The sequence below is a fragment of the Lipotes vexillifer genome, unplaced genomic scaffold (assembly GCF_000442215.2).
Source record: "Lipotes vexillifer unplaced genomic scaffold, Lipotes_vexillifer_v1.1 scaffold563, whole genome shotgun sequence".
In the NCBI taxonomy this organism is placed as follows: domain Eukaryota; kingdom Metazoa; phylum Chordata; class Mammalia; order Artiodactyla; family Lipotidae; genus Lipotes; species Lipotes vexillifer.
Window position 1 is genome coordinate 29,960 of NW_006769542.1, and position 27,677 is coordinate 57,636.

At 36.6% G+C, this 27,677-nt stretch overlaps 1 protein-coding gene across 1 annotated transcript in view; it reads right to left on the reverse strand.

Moving 5' to 3' along the window:
• Positions 1-1,936: 1,936 nt before the first annotated feature.
• CWC27 (CWC27 spliceosome associated cyclophilin) overlaps positions 1,937-27,677 on the reverse strand; it is a gene marked incomplete at its 3' end in the record, with an annotated part of 161,935 nt that continues 136,194 nt past the window's right edge. Inside the window, exon 12 of the mRNA XM_007445648.1 lies at positions 1,937-2,046. Coding sequence (XP_007445710.1) covers positions 1,937-2,046 — 110 coding nt within the window. The remainder of the gene's footprint in view (positions 2,047-27,677) is intronic.

A 27,677-nucleotide genomic window follows, 5' to 3' on the forward strand; every position in this document is an offset into this window, starting at 1 on the left:
TTTCTCTAGTTGCATTCGAAAGGCAAGAAAGGACACTAGGCAGAAAAGCTAACACCACAAAAAAAATGGGGCCCAATATAGGTTGAAGAAGATAGGATCTGCATGGAGGCACTTTGTTTGGCATCTCCAGGGGAATTAGTCTTCTGGCTTTTGCTGAAGGAATGAAGGGCCAACCATTAACAGCATGCTCTTCAGCACAGAGCAAGCCTTCCCGGCATGAAGAAGCTGTGCTGAAGGGGCCTGCCCTGGCACACCTTGTGCATGCATATCTACACGGAAGAGTCTCTCAAATGGCCTCTGTGCTGCCAGTCTTGCCCCGGGTCCAGTCTACTCTCCATACTGCAGCCAGGTGGGAGGGATCTTCCCATAGTGCAAATGAGATCACATCACCTCCTTCCTTTGATGGCTCCCCATTGCTCTTAGGGTAAATCTCAACTCCATAATATGGCTCAAAAATATCTTGTGTGAACTGGCTCCTGCTTACCTCTCCAGCCTCATCTCTTTCTTTTTCTTAGTCTAAGTTCCAGTCATACTTAACATCTTTCAGTTCTTTGCAAAAGAGGTCAAAGACTCCTCATATACTGTCCCTTTAGTCTAGCCATGTTATGTCCTATCCAACCCTCAAAGCTCAGCTGACAAATCATTTTCTCAGGGAGGCCTTCCCAGATTCTTATGCCATGTTAGGTCCTACTGTTATACATTGACATAGTTTCCTGTATCTAACCTGTCATAATGTTCACCCCTTTTATTAGTATTACTTAACTCCCTATTTTTCCTGATAGCTCAGAGAAGACAGGGATGTTTCTACCTCGTTTACCACCAAGTACAGTGATTAGGACATGGTAGATTCTTAATAATTATTTACTAGGAGGGAAGAAAGAGGAATGCAAGAATAAGAGTGATCCTTCACATCTTTTGGTAGTACATTCAGAGGACTTTTGTGACTCCATGAAAACAAGTTAATAAAGTACTTTTTCTTAATTTCATTTGATGTGCCATTTCTTTTGAAAACTGCACATGTTAGTTCTCTGTAAGTACAATTTCCTATACCTGAATTCTTGTTGAATTTTCCCTATGATTATTTTCACGCTGGTCACTGATGCATGATCTTCCTTACCAGTAATTAGGTGTCATTTATAATATAGTTCCTGATTAGATTAATTTATTCAAACAGGCTTGGGCTTTTTAATTTACTTTTATTTTGCCTATTTTATTTATATGCCTAAAATGGCATGTTCTCATGTATATATGGCAGCACCGAATATAAGTAATTTTGGTCTGCCCCCTAGCTTTTCAACATAAAGAGTTGCTGAAGAGATTCATTTTATCAAGTGCCAAGTGCTGCATTGTGTTGACTCCCAAATTGATGAGCTCGCTTCCTGTCTTTTTTTTATTCTTGATTTCTGACAATCCTCTTATATTACTACTTAAAGATTCAGGAATGACATTCAGTAAGCAGACTTTCGCGGTATTATTTATGGTAGAAGTCAACTAGCGGACAAAGTGCCTTATTTACAGGCACTGTACAATTTCAAGTGGAGCTGCCTAGGCAGTAGGTGAGATGCTGATCCAGAAGAGATACCTTCATCATTTATAATCACCCCATCTCATAATATTCACTTAGTCAAAGGTTCTACCTGAGTATCTGGTAATATGTGGTTTTACTACGTTCCTTCCTGTGTTTAATAAGGGAGTACAAGGTTGAAACCTGAAAGTTTTAGGCTTTATGCCTTTATGTCAGGAAAGAACTCTATCATCTGGATCTTTGCTTAAGTGGCCAAGGTCCTTGTCACTTCACCCCTATATTAATATATCCTTTTCAATTTTTAAGAGGTGATGTTTCCCCTTGTGTATAATCAAATTAGGCTCCATTAACAACACTTGAAGACAATTAAAAGGCAATGAACTGTGTATGGATTTTGGTTTGTGAAGTTACCTGGTCTTCACGGGAAATTCCCTTCTTTGCCTGCTGCTTCCTCAAAGCTTCATACTTTTGCTTTTCTCGTCTGTATTCTGCAACAGCACCATCTGGAGCAGCCTCTTCCTCTGAGGAATAATAGAATAGTCTTAGGATAAATACTAAAAAGGCTCTATGGAAGCTCCACAATGATTACCTAGATTAGAAAGTGATTGATGTTAATTTATCAACTAATTTTATAAACATCTTTATTATATACTGTACTATTGTAGTTGTTCTCAACTGTACTTATTTGACTATAAAATCACCTATCTCACTTTTTTTCTTCAATTAATTTAAAAAAAATTTTTATTTTATATTGGAGTATAGTTGATTAACAATGTTGTGTTAGTTTCAGGTGTACAGCAAAGTGACTCAGTTATACATATACATGTATCTATTCTTTTTCAAATTCTTTTCCCGTTTAGGTTGTTATATAATATTGACCAGAGTTCCCTCTGCTATACAGTAGGTCCTTGTTGCTTATCCATTTTAAATATAGCAGTGTGTACATGTCAATCCCAAACTCCCTAACTATCCCTCCTCCTAACCCTTCCCCTTGTCTATCTCACTTTTAAAATAAGTAAGGTATTCCTAAATTCAGCAATACCATTTTACATTATTCTCTTGCCTTATAAGATATAACCTTTCAATATTGGTTGATTTTCCAATTACCTGCCACTTTTGCTCCCCAGTTAAAATAATAACAAACAATTTCAATTTAATGGCATCATAAAATATAAATATATCTAACAAAAAATCAGGACATTTACCTAGAGCAGATAGAAATAATTTTCACTAAATTAGAAATTAGAAAAAAAAATCTATGGATTTGATCCTGCAATAATTCCATACAAACAAAGATTAGCTAACATCTGGGTTCACAGAATACAGGTTTGCCTCAAAAGAAAAAAAAGTACTAACATTTTACATTATGTTACATTTATATATATTAATGAAAATTTGTGACTTAAGGAAAAAAAACACAAAAACCTATCTCTTCTCATCTTTGGCTGGCAAACCAAGATAAGCCAGTTGAAATCAAGAATACCAGTAATCTTTCTATTCAAGCCTTGGTTTGTTGCTTGCCTCTTTGTTACCTAGTTTGAGGAAAATAATTAATGAGTAATATATTAATAATCAGCCATTTTGTTCAAGAGATTGTCTAGTTAAAAAAAATGTGTGAACTAAGAAACAAGTAGTCTTTTTATGTTTACCTAATATGATTTTGATGTTGGTCAAAGGGTACAAAGATTCAATTATGTGGGACAGAAAAGTTCTGGAGATCTAATGTACAGCATGGTAACTACAGTTAATAATACTGTATTGTATAATTAAAATTTGCTAAGAAAGTTGATCACCACACAGACACACACAAACTGTAACTTTGTAAGGTGATGGATATGTTAATTAGCTAGACTGTGGTAATCATTTCACAATGGTTTCTCTAGTTCTTAGTCTTCTGAGATTTTTAATTGTCTGGCTTTAGGATGTCTTTCCTCTCCTCCTGTTTTTATTTCTAGCCAAAATGAATAGGCAAACAGCTTGAGAATACCTGTGAAATCAGCTGACCTTTCATTATGTACATCTGTGATACCAAGCTTAAGCCTGCTAAGGTTCCATCGGCACTGCATGGAAACTATAACCCAAACACTTCTACATGGTACACAGAGTCAAATGCAATGATATCTGCTGCACAAATTCAACTGTGTGAAAAATATGGTCAACTCTTTTATTTCCTAACTGAGTATATCACATCAGTATAAACTACTTCTGTTTATAGTGTGATCAAATGTTCACAGCACATTCATTTTTCATGTTTTTATTTCTTAACACTATACTCTGAGTAATTTCCTTAGCTCTGTATTTCAGTTCACTAATTCTCTGTTTAGTTGTATCTAATCAGTTTTTAAGATATAAACTGTCATTGATTTTAATAATCATAGCTTAAAATTCTAGACACTTGTTATGTTTTATCTTCCAGATTATTCTTGGGGATCCTTCTACTATGTCTTCTGACTCTCTCCCCAGAGTGGTTATTTCCCCATGTGTTTTCTAATTTTTGACTGTGCGTGTACCTACAGCTAGAGCTACATCTTCATCATGCTCCATAGGAATCCTTGGCACCCAGGATTATGTAAGGAGTCCTACAGAGAGCTTTTGCATTTGTTTCTACAAGGAAATTAAGGGGTTCCATTAGTGCACAGCCATTTTTTCCCCAAGTTAATTTCCTGGCTTAGGATTCCTGTACCATATAGGCAGTGTACATTCAGACTTTATAGCTGTGTCTTGTAGAGTTTTAGAGTTTTGATATTTTTTATGATAGACTTTTTTTTTTCCTCCCACATATAGCTCTGAAAAATGACATGCTTCTTTGTGGCCTTCCTGACCAGGTGGACAGTTCTTTTAGTTCCTTCCTCTTTTTTTTTTTTTGCGGTACATGGGCCTCTCACTGTTGTGGCTTCTCCCATTGTGGAGCACAGGCTCCAGATGCGCAGGCTCAGCGTCCATGGCTCACGGGCCCAGCTTCTCTGCGGCATGTGGGATCTTCCCAAACCGGGGCATGAACCTGTGTCCCCTGTGTCGGCAGGCAGACTCTCAACAAATGTGCCACCAGGGAAGCCCCAGTTCCTTCCTCTCTTGATCCAAGACTATATCTCTGTCCAAGTGTGAGATTAAAACCTCAGCTTCTAGCTATCAGAGCCTACGTCTGGTTCCAATATCTCCCTGGGCAACTGTAGTGTCAACTTGCCCACTTAATGCTCTGGTTATGCCTCACCTTTGTTTCTGGTACGTAGGAATTTTCTTTTCTTTCTTACCTTCTCTCTCTCCCCCCCCACCTCCTTTCACTTTCCCTCACCCTGCCAGCCCCCTCTCTGTCTCTTTCAAGCTTAGCTAAGTATTTAAATAGGGCTGGATCATATTTTATCCAGAATTTCTATATATTTGTAGAAGGAGAAAGTTCTGTCTTAACTCAGTCCATGTTGCCAGAACAGGAAGTAGCACATTCATTTCTCATGTACTTGAATGCCCCTGGATAAACAAAAATTGAATAAGTGACTGGATGATTTTAGTCACATAAAACTAGCTAATAAACTATAAAAGGAGTTTGAAAAAAAATCAGTTTAAGTACAGAGTGCTCTACTTCTGCTTTTCTTAAAAATCTCAGTATATGCTGGATGATAATTTATAAATAATGACGCAGTATGACAACTATTTGTTATTAACTGAAATTTCTATAAAATATATGCTAAATAAATAGGAATGAAGAATGGGGGGAAAAAAGAACATTTAGTAAAAACCTACTATATGTTAGGTACCATGCTAAGGTTCTTTGACTATCCATGAAGAAAGTATCTATAAACCTATTTGACAAATTAGGAAACAGGATAAGACCACAATTAAAATATACTAAAGCTGGAACTTGAACCCAGGTCTCTATGATACTAAAATCCCACACTGTGCCCTACTGTCTTCAATTAAAACTTCAGTTCAGAAAATAAAATTTAGTAAGTGTTGCCCACATGCCTGACACTCTAGGAAATGCTATGAATGATATCTAAAGCATACATGATGCAGGCTTTTCATTCTAGAAAGTAATCTAAAGAGTAAAATAAACATAATATATGTAAAAATAATTAAGAAATCAAGCCATTGATTGTAAGTATTATGTTGCTGATTCTTGGGTAGAATATTAGCCACCTAATATGTCTGAAACACAAGAAAACTTCGAAGAAAATATTCCAATCTGACATAAAAAGGCATCAGGTCACCATACTGGATGTGTCCTGATGAAATAAAGTCCTACCAACAAAAAAAGGTCCTGAATTCCTCCCTGACCATAATAAATGGGAACTGCAGTCTGCCAAACAGTGGGTTAATGAAAATAATTTCCTAGAAAGAGTTCTTTGTGGCTTTTCTTGATTCTCCATAATTAATCATATATTGTCCTCATTTGAATTTTTAAACACTTTGTAGCTGCTAACTTCGTAATATCAGAACTGCCTATTTGTACTGCCCCCCTCGGCTATAAACTCAAATGGCAGGGACAGTGCCCTGTTTGTGGACTAGTATATCCCTAGCATATAGTATGTACTCAATAAATAGTAGCTGAATGGACAAATGAACAGAGTGATCATTTTTAGATCTTAAATTACAACAGTGTGCATGGTTGCCTTATAGCTCTTGCTGGATAGAATGGCTCCTTGAGGGCCTTGTAGGGGGTTAGGTCCCCTAGTGTACAAATACTTTTTCTGTAGATAGCTGCCTAATTAAGTTGAGTTGTAAGGAATTAGATGATTTCTGACACTTATTAAATAGAGGTGAGAGGAGTAAAAGTCAACTTGAAGGCAATTATCCCTGATTAAGCCCTTGAGCACTGAGCTTTCCTAGTAGAATCCCTGTAAGAGCTGCAGCCATTCATTGCAGCCATTGAGTAAATGTAGCCATTCATTGAGGCTTCATCTCCTTGAGGAGCTACTGAGGATAAACTACATATCCTCCACCCCAGTCAAAATGCCTGTTTTTTGGTTTGTTTTAGTAAGAAAATCCATTATAGAAATGATAACAGTGGGAATATTCTGTGACATTAAAATGAGAGCCTACATATAATATATTCATAGTTATAATCCATAATATTTATTGAGTGAACCTGTACTAATTTTGTTTTGAAGATAATTGAAAGTGTTTAGATGATATCTTTAAAAGGTTAATAAGAAGAAAGCTGGTTTCTCTATCCAATGAAACTGCTCAAATAAAAACTAATTCACAATAAAGAAATTATATAATGGAGGTATCTATATGCACATTTATGAAGAGTAGGCAGAAGTTTAGGCAAAGACTGGGCTAAAAGTTTAATTTTTTCTGTACTATGAACTAAAGTAAGAAATCTGCAATTTATTAATTTCATTTAACCTATTTTTATTTTCAGCATATTTTTAATTCTACAAATCAAACAATGCTGGCTCCATCTGGTGGTCAAAATAAGCCTCTGTAGCTTCATGAAAATTAGTCAAAACTGGTTAAACAATTTAGGGACTACATGAAATAATATGCTTGAACATTGAACACTGAGGTATGCTTCAGCACTGAACGTTAAGTGGAATTGTCTACATTTACACAAATTTTTAATTTTTCTTTCTCTGTTGTTCATCCTAGCCTCATTTCTTCATGTTATTTTGGAGCTTAAAATAATTCTCTAAAGAAAGTAATATAGAATATTTTCCTCTGTGTTTTTCTATTAGCTGATTTGAGAAATGTGAAGGTAATAAGTTATAAAACAGTTAAATTTATCCACATTTTCAGACTGTATCCCATTTTGGAATATAAACTATAAAAATACTGATTTTTCAGTTGTATTTTTCATTAGGCACTTCCAGGAGGGCTGGCTAGTGAATATATGATAGTTCATATCTACTTTCAAATTTAGTACAAAAGGAACATGTCCAGAATCACAAGACAAAAATATTAATACTAAGAAGTTCTTAGAGGGTGATAACTTGCTCATTTTACAGATGAGAAAACTGAGGCTCAGTGAGGTTAAATGATTATGCCAAGCTGGGAATATCAGAAACCAGATTTTTTGATAACCCAATGTTGCTTCTTCTCTATATACACTGCTATGTGTACTTTCTCTTTGTAGTACATAATCACTGCAGATATATGTCATTACAATCTAACAATCACTTTGAAATTCTATACAGTTGTCCCTCAGTATCTGTGGGGAATTGGTTCCAGGACCCCCAATGCCCATACTGAAATCCAAGGATGCTCAAGTTCCTTATATTTGCATATAACCTATGTACATCCTCCCATATCCTTTAAATCATCTCTAGATTACTCATAATACCTACTACAATGTAAATGCTACGTAAATAGTTGCTGGTGTGCAGCAAATTCAAGTTTTGCTTTCTGAAACTTTCTGGAATTTTTTTCTTCCCAGAATATGGTCTACCCAAGGTTGGCTGAATCTGTGGATGGGGAACTCGTGGATATGGAGGGCTGACTGTTCATTTACAGTACAGTGTGACCATTTATAAAATGGTATGAATATCCAATATAGGTGTAGTTCTCTAATTAGAAGTTTTCTTAATTTTTACTTTTGTTACTTTCCCTTAAGATATTAGTAATTAAAAAAGAAAACTTGTTTTGAAAGCCCCACTCCTTTCCAAATACAAAATTTTGCCTTTTCTTAAGAGTATTATATATTGCTTTGTTGAGTTTATAATTCAAATAGCAGTCATGTTGGTAATAACTTATAGTCATAACATCACATAAATTAATTACCACAAAGTATATATTACATTAAAAATCAACTCAAATAAAGTTAAGTGAACTTTTCTAATGAATTAAGAGATAAGAGAACCTAGATTGGTAAAAACAGGTTCTGAACACTAAACATTAAATTGATTTAAATTAGGCTTAATTGTCTTATCTTTTACTAATGAAGTTTTTAATTGTATAGACTCTCTGATAAGCTTATCAGATGTTTCTCCATTCTTATTAATAATGAGCACAAGAAACAATTACAATATATAAATAGGTACTGAGGGACATGAATGGCTTCTCTTCTGGGGGCTCCAGCCTCCCACCTGTTGGCTGTAGTCTGTGCTCCTGTTCACTTTTACCTCATTCCCCCTCACATGGACTTCAAGACTAGCACAAGGTTGATTGATGTTGCCCCCAGGCCCCTCAACACAGCACGCTTTGTATTTCTCCATATGGTGTGACCCACAATTCTTGTAGTTTGATGGCCATTTTGACAACATCCCTAGGTTGCCCGGTCATTCTGGGCGTGGAACCTACAAATTATATACTCTATGTTTTAGCAATAAGAAGAAAGCCCCGAATTCTTCAAGATAAAAAGATTTCATGAAGCCAATCAAGGAGAACACTAAAGAAAGAATTGCCATCTAAAAATCACCTAAGGCTATGGTTAACCTAGCAAATTCAACACTGCAGAATATCATGCTTGCTAACAGTACTTAAAGGAGGGTTCTATTATTTTTGTAATAAACTCATGAGGTACTTTTCTTCAAGTAATTATGAGGGTTTCCAAACTGGTTCAAAATAGTCCTTAAATACTTGCATTTGTGGTATGTCAGAGTATTCTTCCTGTTCTCTATGTGACTGAGGAAACTGAAGCAATAAAGTGGCTTCTAAAATACAAGTACGACCACTACTACCAGCACCATCACCAGTTTTTAAGACCTAGCATGTCTGAGATACAATACTAGGAACTCTCTGCCTGCTTTCTCACTTAACTTAATGCTGTAACAACAGAAGGAGTATTATCGTCTCCATTTTATGCATGAGGAAACAGAGGTTCAGAGATGTTAAGTATCTTGCCCAAGGTTATATGGCTAATAAATGATAGAGCAAGGAATTGAAATCAGGGCTGTCAGACTTCAAAGCCCATGCTTTCTCTACCCTATTATACTGCAGACAGTTATGGAGGGGGGCACTGTTATGTATGAGAGTGAGGGAAACAAAGGCAGTTCTGATGCTGAGGAGCTTATAGGCTGGAAAGTGGATAAGACATACCCTTTAACTGTGTGGTGGTACAAATGACATATGAGAGGTCCTGATAAAGTGCTTATAAAATTTATGCAGAGGAGGAAGAGGGAAAGTTGGGTGGAGGAAGTGGCAGTATAACTGGGCCTTAAAGGAGAAATAAGATTTAGCCACAGCAGGTAGAAGAGACAACATAACCAAAGCATGAAAGCAACATAGTGCAGGATACACACGAGGAAGAGGAAAAATGTTTTGTGCAAATGAAGAATGGGTAAATAAAATGGAGAATAAGGAAAATAAGATAAAAATCTGATCATGTAAGGAATCTGAACTTTATTAGGGGAAGCAAGGAGTGAAATGGAGCAGGGCCCTATGGTCTGCATGACCATGTCCACAGCCTGCCTTTTGTCTGTGGAAGAACTTTAGCCAAAGAATAAGTTTAATCAGAGAAGTGAGAAAATGCAGAAGCAAAGAAAAGCAGTCAAACAGGACAAAACAATAATGGATTAGTCAGTAAGCAAAGTCAAGGGCCCTTAGTTCCTTCTCAAGGGCTACAGATAATATTCTGAGCCATATCCTGTGAACTTGTGAGCTGTCTTACAGATACTAAAAGCCCCATCAGGTGGAAGAAGTGAACTACATGATGACCAGGCTGTAGCCATGACATAAGCTGTCACAATTCTGAGAATTTGCCTCAAAGAACTGGAAACAAACCGACCCTGGAACTGAAGACTAACTGTACCTCAAACAATCAAGATGATGCTGATCAGACCACCCATGACCAATTTCAAGATGCCTGTCAGAGCTGACTGTAGCCGCCTCCCTCAGCCTATAAGAGCTCTTGCCCACTGGTTGTAGGGCAGGGAGTCGGCCTCTGACGCGTGCTCCCTGCACCCCCCACCCCTGGTTGCCAGCATCCGAAATAAAGCAAACTTTCCTTTCCACCAACCTTGCTTTTTTATTGGCTTTTGAGCGGTGAACAACTGGACCCTACTTTTGGTTACAGGAGGAGCCACAGTCTATACCTTGCGGGTCACAAGTGTTTGTGAGCCTTTTAGAAAATGAAATGAAGTGTGCTGAACCACCCTAGATTGTTATGTTGCTTGAACTCATTTCTAAGAATTTTTTTAAAGGGTGTTTTCTTATTATGGTACTAGCTTAAGTTAGCTAATAAAATTACAGTGCCAAGTTTCCTGACATCTATACTTCTCTTAATCAATGAAAACAATGCTTTTCCCAAGTTCAGTGACCAAGAGAGCAAAGGCAAGTGAGTAAGAGAGAGAGACACAAAGAAAGAAACCGACTCCCCAAATCTTGTTGGAATTTCTCCCTAATTATTTTAGGAAGAAACTTTGAAAAATATCCTGGTAAAATAAATTTCCCACATCTATCAGAATATTCTAATTTAAATATGAAAATATGAGCCATTATTTGAAAGGACCATACTCAGTGTTTCTGGCTCTGTTCAGTATCTCAGATTTTTTTTTTTACCTGCCTAGACTGTTCTATAATCTGGTTCAGATTTTACCCCTTCTTCCCCAACCCCCATCTTTAATGCTATCTCTAACAAGCTACATCTTGAGATGAAGTGAGGGTAGAAAAAAAGGTAATCAAACTATGCTTCATCTGAAGTTGACTGTGTCCAAATATGCCTTCTGGAACCTGGGGTTAGAGGGTGAGTTGGATGGGGGTCACCTTGCTCAATCTTAGTGGTAATGCTGTGAATTGTAGGCCAGTCCTCAATCTGCTGATTCTGGCTTCATGCTAACAGGTCATATTGCTTGTGGATTCTTTTATTTTATTTTTAAAGGAAACAATGCTTTGCAGTTTTATACAGTAGCGGAAAGAGTATTGGACTGAAGATCTGACTCCTCAAACCTACTGTTTAAGTTAGGGTGAGTACAAAATATCTTTAATACTTTGGTTTCTTTCTTTGAAACATGGACACAATAATACTTGTTTAATCTACTTCTCAGGACTGTTACAGAACTAAATGTAATGAGGCATGTGACAGGATTTTGTAAACTATTCATGTTATATAAGTAGGAGGTATTATTTGGCAGAGAATACAGGGCACCATATTTTATGTTTATAAGCTACTTATAGCTATGGTTCCCTTCAAATGATTAAATCTCATTTGAAGAAGGAGTAGACACAATATTTTTCATTTTATTAACATACTTGTTTGAATAAAAAATAGTTCTGTATATTAAATCTTTTCAAAGAATCAATAAAACTTATAATTGGAAGAAATGTGGAAAATCCTTTTGTGACGTGCATTATCAGAACAATTTGTATTTTTCCATATTTGAATGTTCAAGGTAGCATTCTTATTATGAGGCTTACTTACAGTTCTGAATTTGCTTAAGAATAAGCAGTATCTGCTGGCATGCTGGTAAGATGGAAAATGCTTTGCTACTCCTATCTTCTACCCGTAGCTAACACTTATACAAATAGTGCTTTCTATGTGCCAGTCATTCTAAATGCTTTATCAATAATACATCATTTAAATACAATAAGGAAGTAGCTGCCACTAGAAAGACCAGGGCATTACACTTGGAAACCTATCCTTTTGGAAAAAACTGAAAACTAAAAAAAGTTATGTGATGAGTGAATGCCAGTGAGCTGCCACTGAAAAGGGTGCCAAAGTTGGATCCAAGCTGTGAGTTTCTTGAGGGCAGGGACTTTTCTGCTTTATTTGCCATTTTGTGTCTAGAGCCTAAAATAGTGCCTATATGTTTTCCAGCATTTGATAAAATATTATTATAATGAATACATTTTTTAGAAAAGGAAAGTGATATTTCAGAGGAAAGTGGATTCTTAAAGAAAGAAATTGAGAGTGGGAAATGGTAGTGTGTCAAAGCAGAGTAGGCTGAAAAACTGGTCTTCTTTGTCTCAAACCATGAAGAGCTGTAATCATTAGGTGCTATCTTAGGCTTAATGTCTCTGAACATTTCTTATATGGTACCCACAGCCAAAAAATGATCAGGAAACAATCAGGATATACTACTCATCAAGGTGGTTTATCAACTAAAGTTGAAGTATCTAAACTCTATGGTACAAAAACACATTCGCTGGATTAAAAAAAAAATGATTTAAAAAGTGCCTAAGTTTTCAAATGGCATTAATTAATCCTTTAATGAAGAAGGATTATTTCAGTTTGTTTGTCTGATTAATTTCATAAACTGAAATCGTTACCAAAGCAATCTTACACTTTTTTCTTGGTGAAGTGGAAAATTTCTCACCCTCTTATTTTGGATTAGAACAGAATTACAGACACATTCTCACTGATTAATTTTAAAAAATCTTTGGCTTAGTCATAAAAGAAAGCCAGCACATTGAATGGACTGGGTTCAATATTTTTAGTTAGCAACTCTACATTCTGTTTCCAGCTTTGTCACTCACTGGAGTAAAGGCTTGAGTCGACCTCACAAATGCTTGGTCTCTATTTTCTTAGATGGTAAACTCAGTATTAATTACTACTGCCTTAAGAGTATATAATGTCGGACTTCTCTGGTGGCGCAGTGGTTAAGAATCTGCCTGCCAGTGCAGCGGACACGGGTTCGAGCCTTGGTCCGGGAGGATCCCACATGCTGCAGAGCAACTAAGCCCGTGCGTCACAACTACTGAGCCTGCGCTCTAGAGCCCGTGAGCCACAACTACTTAAGCCTGCGCACCTAGAGCCCGTGATCTGCAACAAGAGAAGCCACCGCAGTGAGAAGCCCACGTGCCACAACGAAGAGTAGCCCTTGCTCACCACAACTAGAGAGAGAAAACCCGTTCGCAGCAACGAAGACCCAACACGGCCAAAAATGAAATAAATAAATAAAAGTATTTTTTAAAAAAGAGTATATAATGTAGTAAATTAATCACTGTGATATGCCATTAAAATACCCAGATTAATGAGTGTGAATAATAGAAAAATAAACAAGCCAATCTTGAGAAATATTTCTGAGAAACTAAGTTGATTGGATTCTATCCCAATAGTCTGCCCAGAATCTCCACAAGATACCACAGACTAGCAAAGTCTTTGGCTGTAGCAGAATAAATATTACATCCATTTTCTCTTCAACCACAGCCAAACTGGTAAGAACAAACAATTATTCTTCTATATTTGCTTCATATGCAACTCAGCACAATAGGAAATAAAGTGTAAGGGACTTCTCCATGGGTTTTATAGAAGGGAAAGTACAAAGGACTTATTTTTGATGTTGTTTTCCTATAGCAGACTCAGCCCATCTCCTTAAGTCACAGAAAATACTGCAACTAAGATGTTCAGAAATAAACCAGAAAAGAGTGGTAAATAGGAAATTAATGCTGCTAATTCTTGGTTGGGATTATTTGAAAAAAGCCCAAACTATAAGGTTGTTTCTAGAAAGTATCATAATACAGTGTCTAATATACACTGCCAAATAGTACACTTGACCCTTGAGCAATGTGGGCAGTTAGCAGTCCCAACACCTCAACTGTTCAAAATCCGAGTATAACTTTATAGCCGGTCCTCTGTATCCGTGGTTCTACATGCACAGATTCAACCAATCATAGATCGTGTAGAACTGTAGGCTGCAGTTATTGAAAAAAAATCCATGTATAAGTGGACCTGTGCAGTTCAAACTCTTGTTGTTCAAGGGTCAACTGTAATAATAAAACTATAGACTTACATATTAGAATAAAACTTTTATTTAATATTCTTTCTTAGGTGTTCATATATATGTATATATATATATATACACATACACATATATACATATTTATACATATGTAAGAAAGAGAATATAGATATTCTTTCACTAAACCTTAAATTATTACAGTGAGGGAGACGGTAAAAAATGACTGCATGAAAATTCCTTTCTATTCTATGTCCCAGACATACAACTTGCAAGACATGAAAAGGTGCCATACTTTCTCTCATTTCCATGCATTTGCATGCACTGTATCTTCTGTCTAGAACACCTTTCTTTATTCAGCTGACTCGCTCACCTGAACCAGTAGCCTCAAAAATCTGTAAAAGTGAGAGGTTTCTAGAATACAAATGACCCACTGAGAGGTGAGAAAAAAAAAAAAGTAAGAATCCTATGTATATTTTGTTGTTATCTTTTAAACTATTATTTTTTTGTGTATGTTATATATAGTACATAATATATTCATTCAGTAGTACCTACATATGAGTCATGAATACATTTTTAAAATATATATTGGAAGTGTTCACAATTTATTTTACAACCAAAATGTCCATCAGTTAACAAGGAGATAAACAAAATGGGTATTACCATAAAATGGAATATTATTTAACCATAAAGAGGAATGAGATGCTTGATACATCCTACAACACAGATGAACCTTGAAAACATGGTGATAAGTGAAAGAAGCCAGTCACAAAAAGGCACATATTATATGATTCCATTCATATGAAATATCTTCAACAGAGAAGCCTATAGAGACAGAAAGTAGATTAGTGGTTGCCTAGGGCTGAGGGAGGGGAGGCTGAGGCTGTAGCAGGAGATAGTAAAGGGTACATCTTCATTTTGAGATGATGAAAATGTCCTAAAATTGTGGTGATGTTTGGAGAGATTTATGAATATACTAAAAACCACTGAACTGCACAGGTTAAATGGGTGAATTGTATGGTATACGAACTATATCTCAATAAAACTGTTAAAAATAAAATAAACAAACAAAAATCTTTATTCTACAGGTGTAATAAAACATTTTTTTGGAGACTAACGGTCTCAATAACTGATGATCTTGCTCTTGGCTTAGTGTATCTAGAAAGCTATGTTGCCTTCTAGATTTAATTGCCTTTCCTTTGGCCCCTCAGACCATGAGAATATATACCATGCTGCACTGGTAACTGGTAATTTGTATCTTTCACCTGCTAAACTACAAACCTTATATCCTCACTCCACATCACAGATTAAAATAATTTTCAGGTGGCTTAAGGAATTAAGAGTAAAAACAAAATAATAGAATAACTATAGGAAGATATGGATGAATATTTAAACCACCTTGACCAGATACCTGGGGAGTTTCAAAAAATACTGACCCTGAGTCTCACTTCCTGAGCTTTGGAATTTCCAGGTGATTCTAATGTGTAGAAAAGTTTGAGAACCATTGATCTAGTGATGAAGGAGAGATCAGGAAAGGCATCTCAGAGAAATGATCTTAAATAACAACTTGAGTACGGAGGCAAAATCCATTACATATAAAAAGCATTCCAGGAAGAGGGAGCTGTGATACAGAGGCTGGGGTGGGAAATAGGTTGGTATGCAGAAAAATTTAGCCTGTATGGAGCACAGGATCCATAGTGAGAGATGAGACTAGTGTGGCAGGCAAAGTTTAGTCCATGTAGGGCCTTGTATGGCAATGCAAAGGATTTTATCCTGTAGGAAATGAGAAACCGTTAAATAATTTTATGAAGGGGATTGACACACGATCAAGTTTGTGTTTAAGAAAAGCCACACACAGAATGTATTGGCAGGATCTGAGACTAGCAACAGAGATCTGTTGGCAGCGTGTTAGCAGGTTGTTAAAACAGCCTAACAGAAAAAATTGTGGCTAAAATGGTCCCGGTAGGACAAAAGGTGTGGACTAGAAACCTTAGTAAAAGAGGTGGAATTTGCAAGAGAAATGTACAAAGAACAGATTTATTTTGAGGATATGGCAATATTTTGAGATCTAAATCTAATTCTTTTCATTCAGAAAAATATGCAAACACTAATCCCTCACTGATACACAATAAATGATGTTTTCCTCTAAAAATACCTCTAGGTATCTAGACAATAAAACAGTTTCCGAAATAATTATCCCCGAGGTCATGGATTTCACATTCATTTTAAGAAATCTTAAATTTTTTATTTGTTAAGTAAAAGAATAAATTTCCATGAGGTTATAATTTCTACATTTCCCAAATTTCTTAAAAGAAAAATCAAATCTCAAAAAGAAACAAAAAATACCCACTAAGTAAAATTAAAGCTGTTTTGTAAGGTACCATAAGCTCTAAAGTAAGATTTCAAAAGTCTTCCCAACAGTAGGTCCATGACCAAATTAAAGTTAGGGGTTTTCAAAGTGACACTGTTTTATAATCTTATTTCATCAGAATTATGTACCATTCATGATTTCTCCCTTATACAGGTTACTTCTTCGATGTTTCTTCAAGGTTCTATAAATTATCGAACTACTTAACTCATGTTACAGAGGTAAACAGGTTATAAGAATATGCCCTCTCGTCCAGTCAGACCCATTTCTTTATTTCACCTCCCTCAATCAGGAACCTTTTTTGATTACAGTATTTCTCACTGTTCTGAATGTCTCTAAATCTTATAGTTCATCTGTACAAGAAAGTTAGCACTTGAAATGTCTATTAATTATGAATACTATTTAATTATGACTATTAATTATTAATACTGTATGATTATTAATTATAAAGTATCTGTATCTCATGAGTAGTCATATTCTACCCAGCAGAGGCTAGCTATTTTAGAACCAGGGAAAAGCATTCTGTGGGGTTTTTTTCCTGGCTTAGCACAGCGCTATTAGACATTTATTCTAACCCAGTGATTTTGAACTTTTTGGACCATGACTTAGCACAGGAAGTAAGTTTTTCATCTGAACTTTACACACATATAGGTTTGGTATACACAGCTAATATATAAAACTGTATATGTAAGGTTAAACCATATGAAATTAATGTCATTCTATTGTTTTGTTTACCTACCAAAAAGGCAATTTCACATTGTTACTAAACATAATGAAAAAATTTCAAAATTTCATAAAACAATATTTACCCTTACTACCTGTGATGCACTCTGATGTTTTCTGGTCTGTGTCATGCTGTTAAATTAAAAATGTTGATTAAGATACACTATTGATTTCATGATCCACCAGTCAACTCCTGGCTACAGTTTGAACATGATCCACCAGTCAACTCCTGGCTACAGTTTCTAACCTCTAACCTACTGTCTAGGCCTGCCTCTAGCTTAAGACTTAAGCTAACAGGATAAAAAGATTTTGAGAGACTCGCGAGTGGCCCAGGGCAGCAGGTTAAAGATGAAACAAGTCATAAAGGTGGTGCAACTGCCTGGAAACTCTGTGCATCCCTGAGCACTTAGCAGAATGGCAGGGACCATACTAAATGGGGAGAATTCAGAGTTTGGAGAGTTTTAACTAAATCCTTTCTGGCTTGACACGACTAAACTGATCATATAACTAGAATGTGATTCAGCATGGTTGACTGGTAATGTTCAGAATGAGGGTTATCCCTTGGGACACAGTGATATGTTTTATAAGGCTCTCTCCAAAGTCCTTTCCTGAATCTAAAAAAAACTTTACATGTAATGCCAGATTTCTTTCCACAAAGAGAGGAAACCCATAGGGAATAGCTCTGTCTGACACTTCTTTCCTTGCTTTCTGGAAGATCAGATTTTGTTGGATGAAATGAAACTTTCCATGCTGCATAACATTTTCTAAAAGTGAAGCTTATCCAGTTTGGTTAATAACTAGTGAAACAGTACAGATGATAACAGATTGCAGACATACTGCTTATATTCTGATTAGGCTTTTAGCTTATTAAAAATGATGTCTATATAAAGATCTGTACAAATGCTTAATTATTAACCATTTTGTCAATGAAAACCAGAAAGCATGAGTTCTTATCCAAATGACAACTATTATCAGACAGATGCTGATACATGCATGGGCAACTGTCACTCTCAGCACTAAGGTACAGCTAAATTAGACTAGACTTCAAGCAAGAGCACAGGCACTCAGGCTAACATGGGAGCAAGGAGAATGCTGTTAACCCGCTCTTTGGTGCCTAAATCAGGTGCATACATACCACCTTCTCTCATCCTTTATGTTACCAACAGCTTTATCTGATGGAACAATGTTGACAGAACTTGAACTGGTGCCAGCCCTACTGATGAGGAAAAAGGTGAAACAGCTGCTGGCTGGAGGGAATGTTTCCTTTTTTGGAAGTAGCAGTAAGATGATATATGAAAACATGGCTGAAATGGACTATCACAGGTTCCTGATATAAAAGATGATTTTAGTTTTTAGAAAACAAAGGATCAAAGAAAGAAAGTCAAATAAATGGCCAATGTGTACAAGAAGGCACTCAAAAACACTGAGATGAAAAATATAAATCTAAAGGAAATAATATCTGGCCACATAGATAAGCATACTAGCAACTGAATTGAGTTCTAGTTCATGCAAGATTATGTTTGGTCATTTTATATCAGCAGGGAAAGCATCAGAAGAATAGTAAAGACAAGAATGCTAAGTCCTAGTCAGTTGAGAGGCCTGACTACTCATCATGCCAATCAAAATCCACAGACCTATGATGCCGACATAAAAATCAGAGGGAAAAGAAATTTCTTGTCTAATTGCAGGAAAGAAGTAAAACCCCAAACAGGTAACTTTTATAATTGTAAAAGCTAGTAAGGGCAAATGGAAACAATAGTTTCAATAATTAACATCTTTTTTTTTTTTGGCTACACCACATGGCTTGCAGGATCTTACTTCCCTGACCAGGGATTGAACCTGGGCCCTTGGCAGTGAAAGCTCAGAGTTCTAACCACTCGACTGCCAGGGAAGTCTCAACAAGCATCTTTCTTAAACTCAGCATAGATGTATTCATTCTCAAGTCCCAGACCAAGAGACCCCAACTGCTTTCATCTGTTCCATCCTGCAATCTCATGTTACAACATAAGGGCAGTCACCATGTCTTCTTCACTGAATGGTAAACCTGAATGTCCATCACACTATTCTTCACAAGTTTTATGAACCCGAACATGTTTAACTACAATGCAATGATAAATAAAGGCCCTGATGTCCACCAAAACAAGCTACAAAATTCAGAAATGCATTTTGAAATGCCAAAGAGGGACATTTGACGCACATTTAAATCACATTCAAGATAGTTTTAGGACTTCTCTGGTGGCACAGTGGTTAAGAATCTGCCTGCCAATGCAGGGGACACAAGTTCAAACCCTAGTCCAGGAAGATCCCACACGCCACAGAGTAACTAAGCCCATGTGCCACAACTACTGAGCCTGAGCTCTAGAGGCCACGAGCCACAACTACTGAGCCCGTGTGCCTAGAGCCCCTGCTCCGCAACAAGAGAAGCGACCGCAATGAGAAGCCAGCGCACCACAACAAAGAGTCGCCCCGCCTCGCCGCAACTAGAGAAAGACTGCGCGCAGCAATGAAGACCCAACACAGCCAGAAATAAATAAATAAATAAATTAATTAATTAAAAAAAAAGATAGTTTTAGTGTTAGATATTTTATTATATGCATTTATTTTATGTTATGCATTATATTATATGTACAAATTTATGGTATATATCTATGCATATATACACAGCTAGTGTACTGGTATCTCAGCATATTTGAATATTTTAAATAATTCCTTCTAGGTGAAAGAGCTTACAAATATCTTTTTCTCTACTACTTAACCAAAAAAGGTGACAATTATGCCTGCTCACCTTACTTGACTGATTAAAAATAACAATTTTATTTAGCATTTGGAATATTTTTACTGTGGTTCTGGCTTGAATAGTTGCTGGAAGAGATGATTTCTGGTGGGGAAGCGAAGGGACTCATGTGGGCAAAATATGGAAGAATCTGATGGCAAAGCATATTCTGTATACCATTATGTAAAAAGTACATACTGACAGTAAATAAGATATCAGTAACTAATGTATAAATTATTACAAAAGTAGTTTAATCCAAAATATAGACAAGAATAGGCTCATATTAAATATTCAGTGTTCTTGTTTTTTCCATTTTGAGACAATAGGCAAAGAAAAAGGTAGATTCATAATCACTTTTCTGGAGGTAAAGGCTCTCTTGGCTCACATGAAGGATTACACAGTACTCCACAAAATACTGTACAAGATATTGACTATTACCACTATGGAAAGAGGACTGCAGTTGCTGTCAGGCAATTTAGGTCCTACCAGTGTGTTGGTGCTCTTGGGGAAAAAATCAATTAACTTATCTGAGCCATAATTTCCTTGTGCAAAATACCACCTGTCCTACCTTCCTCATGGGTTCTTATAAGAGAGAAATGAGGGGGAGGAGAAAAGGAAAAAGGCACTAAGTGATTCACAAGTATGGGCTTGTGTTAGACATAGTTGATTGCCCAAGTAAAAATTCTTCTACCTTCTTTTTTGCTAACAAAATCCAGATTTGGTTTAGGCAACAGAATGCCTAGTATCAGAGGACAAATCATGACTGTTTTAAGCCAGTTAGTTCATCTTACATCTTTCATTTCACTCACTCATTTTCCAAATATCTTTTTTTTGAATGCCCTCCACATGCCAAACATTGTTCTAAGTGCTAGGGAGATAATAATAAAGAAAAAAGACAAAAATTCTGGTAGAGAAGACAGAAATCAATAAATAAGTAAAACATACAGTCTATCAGAAGGTGATAATACAGAGAAGAACAAAGTAGGGAAGGGCAATAAGGGAGTGCCAAGCAGAGGTGGTCAAAGAAGGCCTCAGTGAGGGTAAGACCTGATAGGTAAGGGGATGAGTCATATGGAAGTCTGGAGGAGCTGCAGTGCAGATAGGGTATGAACATGTACAATGGCCCTGACGCAGGGAGCCTGCCAAACATGTACTCAGATCAGCAAAGAGGCTACTGGGCCTAGAACAGAGTAAAGGAAAGGGTAAAATAAGTAGGTGAAATAAGAGAGGTATAAAGGAGGTGGGGGAACAGATTAGGTAGACCTTTGTAGACAAACACTGAGGCTTGGCTTTTAAGAAACCCACTGGTAGGTTTAAAAAAAAAAAAAGGAGTGACAAGATCTGACTTATACTTTTAAAGGAGCATTCTGGCTACTATGTTGAGAACTGACTTTCAGAGGCCACTGGTAGAAATAGAGATCAGTTAAGAGACAAATGCACTAATCTAGGTCTAGGTGGGAGATGATTGTGGCTCTCACCAGGGTGGTAACAGTGGAAGTGGTTAGATTATATATCTTAGATTAACTGATCAACAGGATGGGAGGGATAAAAGAATGAGAGAAGTCAAGGATGACTCTAAAATTAACTGACATAGGGAAGATTTCAAGAGGAGCAGGTTTGGGAGATAAGATCAGGGGTTCAATTTGGGACATGGTAAATTTAAGATGCCTACTAAACACTTTACAAATTATTAGCATTTAGATGATATTTAAATCCGTGAGACTAAAAGACACCCCAAAGAAGTAAGTATAAAAGAGAGAAGAAATTGAAGGCTAAGAAGGTGACTGAAATAGGGGGAAGTGATCAGTAAGTACAAAATGCTGGTGATAGATCACCTAAGAAAAGGGCTAAGCAGTTGACTTGTGAGGATGAAGGTCTAATGAGTAAATTTAAGAGGGAGTGGCAGAAGAGGAATTAGAGATGGCAAGCATGTACATTCTTTCATAGAATTTTTCTGGAAAGAGGAACAGAGCTAAAGAGCAGTAGCTGGAGGGAACTATGGGGACAAGAGAGGTGTTTTTTTTTTTTTTTTAATAGAGAAAATACTGCATATTTTCATGCTGATGGTAAATGATCCAGTGAAGAGGGTGTAGGAAAGAAAGAACTGTTGAAGTGACATCTGTAAGTAGGTAAGAGGCAGCAGGATCTAGTGCACAAGTGGAGGAATTGGCCTAGGAGTATGAACAACTACAAGGGGACAGGCAATCAAATGGCACAGATGCAGGTGAGTTCATAGCTGTGGTGAGAGATGTTTTCTTCTAGTTGCTTATAGTTAAGAAATCCCACTCCTCTCTGACAGAGTAGTCCAGCAGATCCAGTTTTGGCCAATGATATGCAAAGGAAGGTCTGGTAGGGGATTCTGGGAAAGATGTTCTTTCCCATAAAGAGAAAGGTCCAAAATGAGAAATGCCTTTTGCATCTACCTTTCCTTCTTGCCTTGGATGCTATTTCATGAAGATACAATGCTTAGAGTTGGTGTGGACGTCTTATGACTGTGAAGGGAAATCTACAATGTATATGCCAGTAACTTTGCAAATATGGGTAGAAGGAAAGATCCATTAAGGCAGAGGTCTTTTTTTGCCTCCCCCACCCCAGTTTTATTGAGGTATAATTAACAAATAAAATTGTAAGATATTTAAGGTGTACATTATGATGATTTGATATATTTATACATTTTAAAAGGATTCCAGAGGTCTTCATTTTGTTACCTGCTGTATCCAGTGTCCAAAGAGTGTCTGGCACATAGTACACACTCAATAAGTATTTGTTGAATAAATGAACAATGATCAAGAAGGGCCATGTTTTTCAGAAACTCACTGTACAGTGATATACACTAGTAAATAAAGAGATAATTACACTCCCTTGCTCTAAGTGGTAAGATAGGGGTAAGCACAGGATGCTGAGAAGCTGAGGCAGATTTAGCAATGAACTTCTATGCAGACTGTGAAATGCAATGAACTTCTTTGCAGACTGTGAAAATAAGCTTGCCACTATTTGAATGTTAATTATAAGATGTTTTGTCCCATATGAATATTTTGATAATTTCTTCAATTTCTTTATAAAAATAAATTGAAAATAAATATATTTTATATAATCCTTATATTTTTCCTTAGTAAGACACATCTAGGGGCATGATCTGTGGTAACATTTGTTTTATTCATTAACTTCATTTTTTCCCCTTGTCTCCATCGTTTTTTTGACCTAGGAGTGCAGTCATACTGATGAAACATTTTACTACAGCTATCACCAGTTTTTATTGAAAAGCATACAGGATGCCCTGTTTTAAACATTTAAGAGTTTCAATGTCTGCTTTTTTCTTTAGAAGAGTTATATTTCTCTGTTCCATGCCAGCACACTTCTTCCTCCTTTCATTATAGCAGATAAACCATTATCTTTTTCTTCTGGAATCATTTTTGTGTACCTGAGTACAATGAGTTCCTTTACTATACAACAGAAGATAAAGCCTTTACAATTTTATTATAGGAGCACACATGTGGCATTATATGCACAGGAATAGAGTTAAAGCTGAAGTATCCAAAGCTTGGAATAAAACCATATTTATGCTGCTGAAGGCAAGAAAAATTATTTAGTCTACAGTAATGAGTAAGTAGCGGCAAAACAAATATTTGGTTGACTGTGGAAAGCCAATGTTTTCATTACTTGTTACAAGCATAAAAGCTAAAAACAGGCTGACCAAGCACATTCTGACAGCAAATAACACATGCATTCAACAATTTTTTGATGCATGTAAAACTATGATTCCTAATTTATGGATTTATATGTAATGAAGATATAACTAACTTTGCCTTAAATATATTATATGCTATTATACAGCATATATGAATACATATATATATTTATATTGTCCATTTATTTTAAAAAGGTCTATTGCCAATTTTTTCTTTATTAGTAGAAGATACAACACTTTCTGCCCTTAAAAGTGCTTTAATCTAGTACAATATACTCAACATACTAACAAACTTGTTAATAAAGTATTTACCTACAGATGTAAATAACTGCTTTGATAATCTGCAAAATAGTCATATTTGCTGAATGCTTGCTATGCTAAGAAGTCTGTGATTGGTAATTTATATATATTACTTAATATGTTACATCAAGTTTATTTATTATACTCAGATCTTATAGGTAAGGAAACTGAGGCTCAGAAATGACTTGCCCAGCTCCCAAAGGTTGCCCATCCCCCAAATCAGAGTAATGAAGCCACATCTATCTGAGAATTCTGTAAAATCATACTTCTGATTGATAGTACAGCAGGGACAATCAAATAGTTCAAGAAAAAGACATTAGGTATACATAAACATACATGCATTTATTCATTCACACATATATACATACATATAGCACATGCAAATGTAAGAAAATGTAAACTACAGGCAAATCAAAGTGAAAGATGTATAAGGGTTCACTGTACTGTTCTGTTACTTTTCTGTAAGTTTAAAATTTTCAAAAGAAGTAACCATTTCTTATGATTTGAATGCTTAGTCCCTGGGACCTCTGGAAAATCACTTTTTTCTAGGTTTTAAAAAAGAGATTTAATTCTATTCAACATATATCCAATGAGCAGCTCATTTGTAATACCCCATGCCAGGACCTACAGATCAGCTAGAGTGGTGGTTCTCAGTGTGGTACCCAGACTGGACTTGCAGTATCAGCTTCCCCTGAAAACTTGATAGAAATGCAAATTCTTTGGCTCCACCCCAGACTATCTATGTTCTACTGATAGAACATAGGGCGGTAATAGGGAATAAGATGGTAAACCATTTGAAAGCAAGATTATGGATAATAGAGGTAGATGATTTTACACTTAGGTAAGACACCATGGAAAGTTTGTGAGCAGAGGAATAATACAATAATTATATTAAGAAGATCATTCTAGTAGGAGTATATAGAATGGATTACTTCTGGGAGATTCTAGAGGAAAAGACCACTCTTTAGGTTTCTTATAACAGTGCCAAGAAAGATGTGTTAAGAACCTGAACTAGCCTATAGGACTAGAACAGGATGGATTAGAGATCCCACAACGGGTGAGTACATAAGCCCTATTGATTGGCTGAACGTGGCACAGGCACAGAGTGAGGAATCAGGGTAAGAGGAGGGGAAAAGGTAAGGGAGAGACAAGAGTGATCAAAGGTTACTGAGATTTCATGCCTGGATGGTTGATAGAAGAGTTTGGATCCAGATGAATTCATGAAAACTTCTTATAGCTAGGCCTTTTAAAGGCCAAGGATCCCAGCCTTATAATCCTATAAAAGCATGTTCTTCTAAACAGTGTCAAGTAAGGAAGTGGTGATTCCAGCCTTAAGATTCTATAAAGCATGTTCCTCTAAACAGTGTCATGTAAGGAAGTGGTTTTCAGACATGCAGGTTTTAGAGGTCTGTAAACTTTCCAAAAAAACTTAATGGATGAGTTGCTTTTTAATTTTATAAATTAAGAACTTTAAGAAACACTTCTATTAGCTGTTGAGAGTATAAGTTGGTAAAACCACTTTGGAGAAAAATGTCAATATCCAGAGGAGCTGAAGGTGTTCATATTCTGCTGAACATGGTTTGCATACTGTGTATTTGCTAAGAACATACATCAGTTGAATCAGGGCTCTGACACCTCCTACCTGCCATACATCACGGCCCTTTAGTCCTTAATATTTCAGTTTGTAATTCACAAGAACAAGGGTAATCTCTTATGTAACTAAAGCATGGTATCAAGTTCAGAAAATATAATGTTGATGCAATACTTTAATATACCATCCACATTCCAATTTTGTCAAGTGCCCCAATAATGTCCTTGTTTAGTGTTATTTTTTTCCTTTGTTCCAAGAGCCAGTCCAAGATCATGTACTGCATTTAATTCAATGTCTCTTTAGTCTCCTCAGCCTTTCTTTGTATTTTATAATACGGACATTTTTGGAAGAATACAGGGCAGTTGTTTTTTTTAATAAACAAGTTTGGGTGGACTTCCCTGGTGGCGCAGTGGTTAAGAATCTGCCTGCCATTGCAAGGGACACGGGTTTGATCCCTGGTCCAGAAAGATCCCACATGCCATGGAGCAACTAAGCCCGTGTGCCACAACTACTGAGCCTGTGCTCTAGAGCCCACGAGCCACAACTACTGAAGCCTGCGCGCCTAGAGCCCGAGATCCACAACAAGAGAAGCCATTGCAATGAGAAGCCCACGCACTGCAACAAAGAGTAGCCCCTGCTTGCTGCAACTAGAGGAAGCCCGTGCGCAGCAATGAAGACCTAATGCAGCCAAAAACAAAAAAACAAACAAAAAAAACACCCAAAAAACAAGTTTGGGTTTGTCTGATATTCCCTTATTAGAATTCAGGTTATGCATCCCTGGCTAGAGCCATACAAGGGACTTCATGACTGTCTCAGGGTATTATTAGGAGATATGTGGTGCCCCTCATTGCTGAGGTTAATTCTGATGAGCCAGTCAAGGTGATATCTTATTTCTCTACTCTAAAGAAAAATAATGTATATATTTCATATTGCAACTAATAAGCAATCAGTGGGGAGATACTTTAAGATCATGAAAATATACTGCTCTTCATCAAATATTCCCCCTATATTTAGTATCCTTTGATAATTTTTGGCCAAACCAATCTTGACCATGAAAATACTAATTTTCCAATTCTACTACTCCTTTCACATCTACTGGTTGGCATCTTACTACAGGGAGAGTTCCCTTCTCTTCTAAGCATTTATTTATTTATTTATAGCATTATGGACCCACAGATTTTAATTGTTTCCTAATAGTTTAAATTTCATTCCTGTTCTAAATTACTACTTTTTACATTTTCTTATTAAGGTAAAATTCACATAAAATTCACCACTTGTAGGGGTATAAGTCAGTGGTTTTTAGTACGATCATAATAATGTACAACCATCACCACTACATAATACCAGAACATTTCCACCACCCCAAAAAGAAATGGTACCTGTTAGCAGAAACACTCTCAGCAATAAGTCACAATTTTCATCTCCCTGCAATCCCGGGCAAGCACTAATCTTTTTTGTCTCTATGGATTTGCCTATTCTTGACATTCCATGTAAATGGAATCATATACTATGTGACATTTTGTGTCTGGCTTCTTTCATTTAGCATAATGTTTTCAAGGTTTATCCATGCTATAGCATGAATCAGTACTTCACTCCTTTTTATGGTTGAACTACATTTCATTGTATGGATATACCACATTTTGTTAGGTTGTTTTGTTTGGGTTGTTTCCACTTTTTGGCTATTATGAATAATACTGCTGTGAACAATTGTGTACAAGTTTTTGTTTGAACCCTTGTTTTCAATTCTCTTAGGTATATACCTAGGAATGAGATTGCTGGGTCATCCGGTAATTCAATGCTTAACTTTTTTTTTTTTTTTTTGCGGTACGCGGGCCTCTCACTGCTGTGGCCTCTCCCATTGCGGAGCACAGGCTCCGGACGCGCAGGCTCAGCGGCCATGGCTCACAGGCCCAGCTGCTCCACGGCATGTGGGATCTTCCCGGACCGGGGCACGAACCCGTGTCCCCCGCATCGGCAGGCGGACTCCCAACCACTGCGCCACCAGCCAAGCCCAATGCTTAACTTTTTGAGGAACTGTTAAACTTTTTCCACAGTGGCTGCACCATTTTACAATCCCACCAGCAATGTATGAGGGTTCCAATTTTTCCATATCCTTGCCAAACACTTCTTTTTCTTCCCTTCTCCCTTCCTCTTTCCC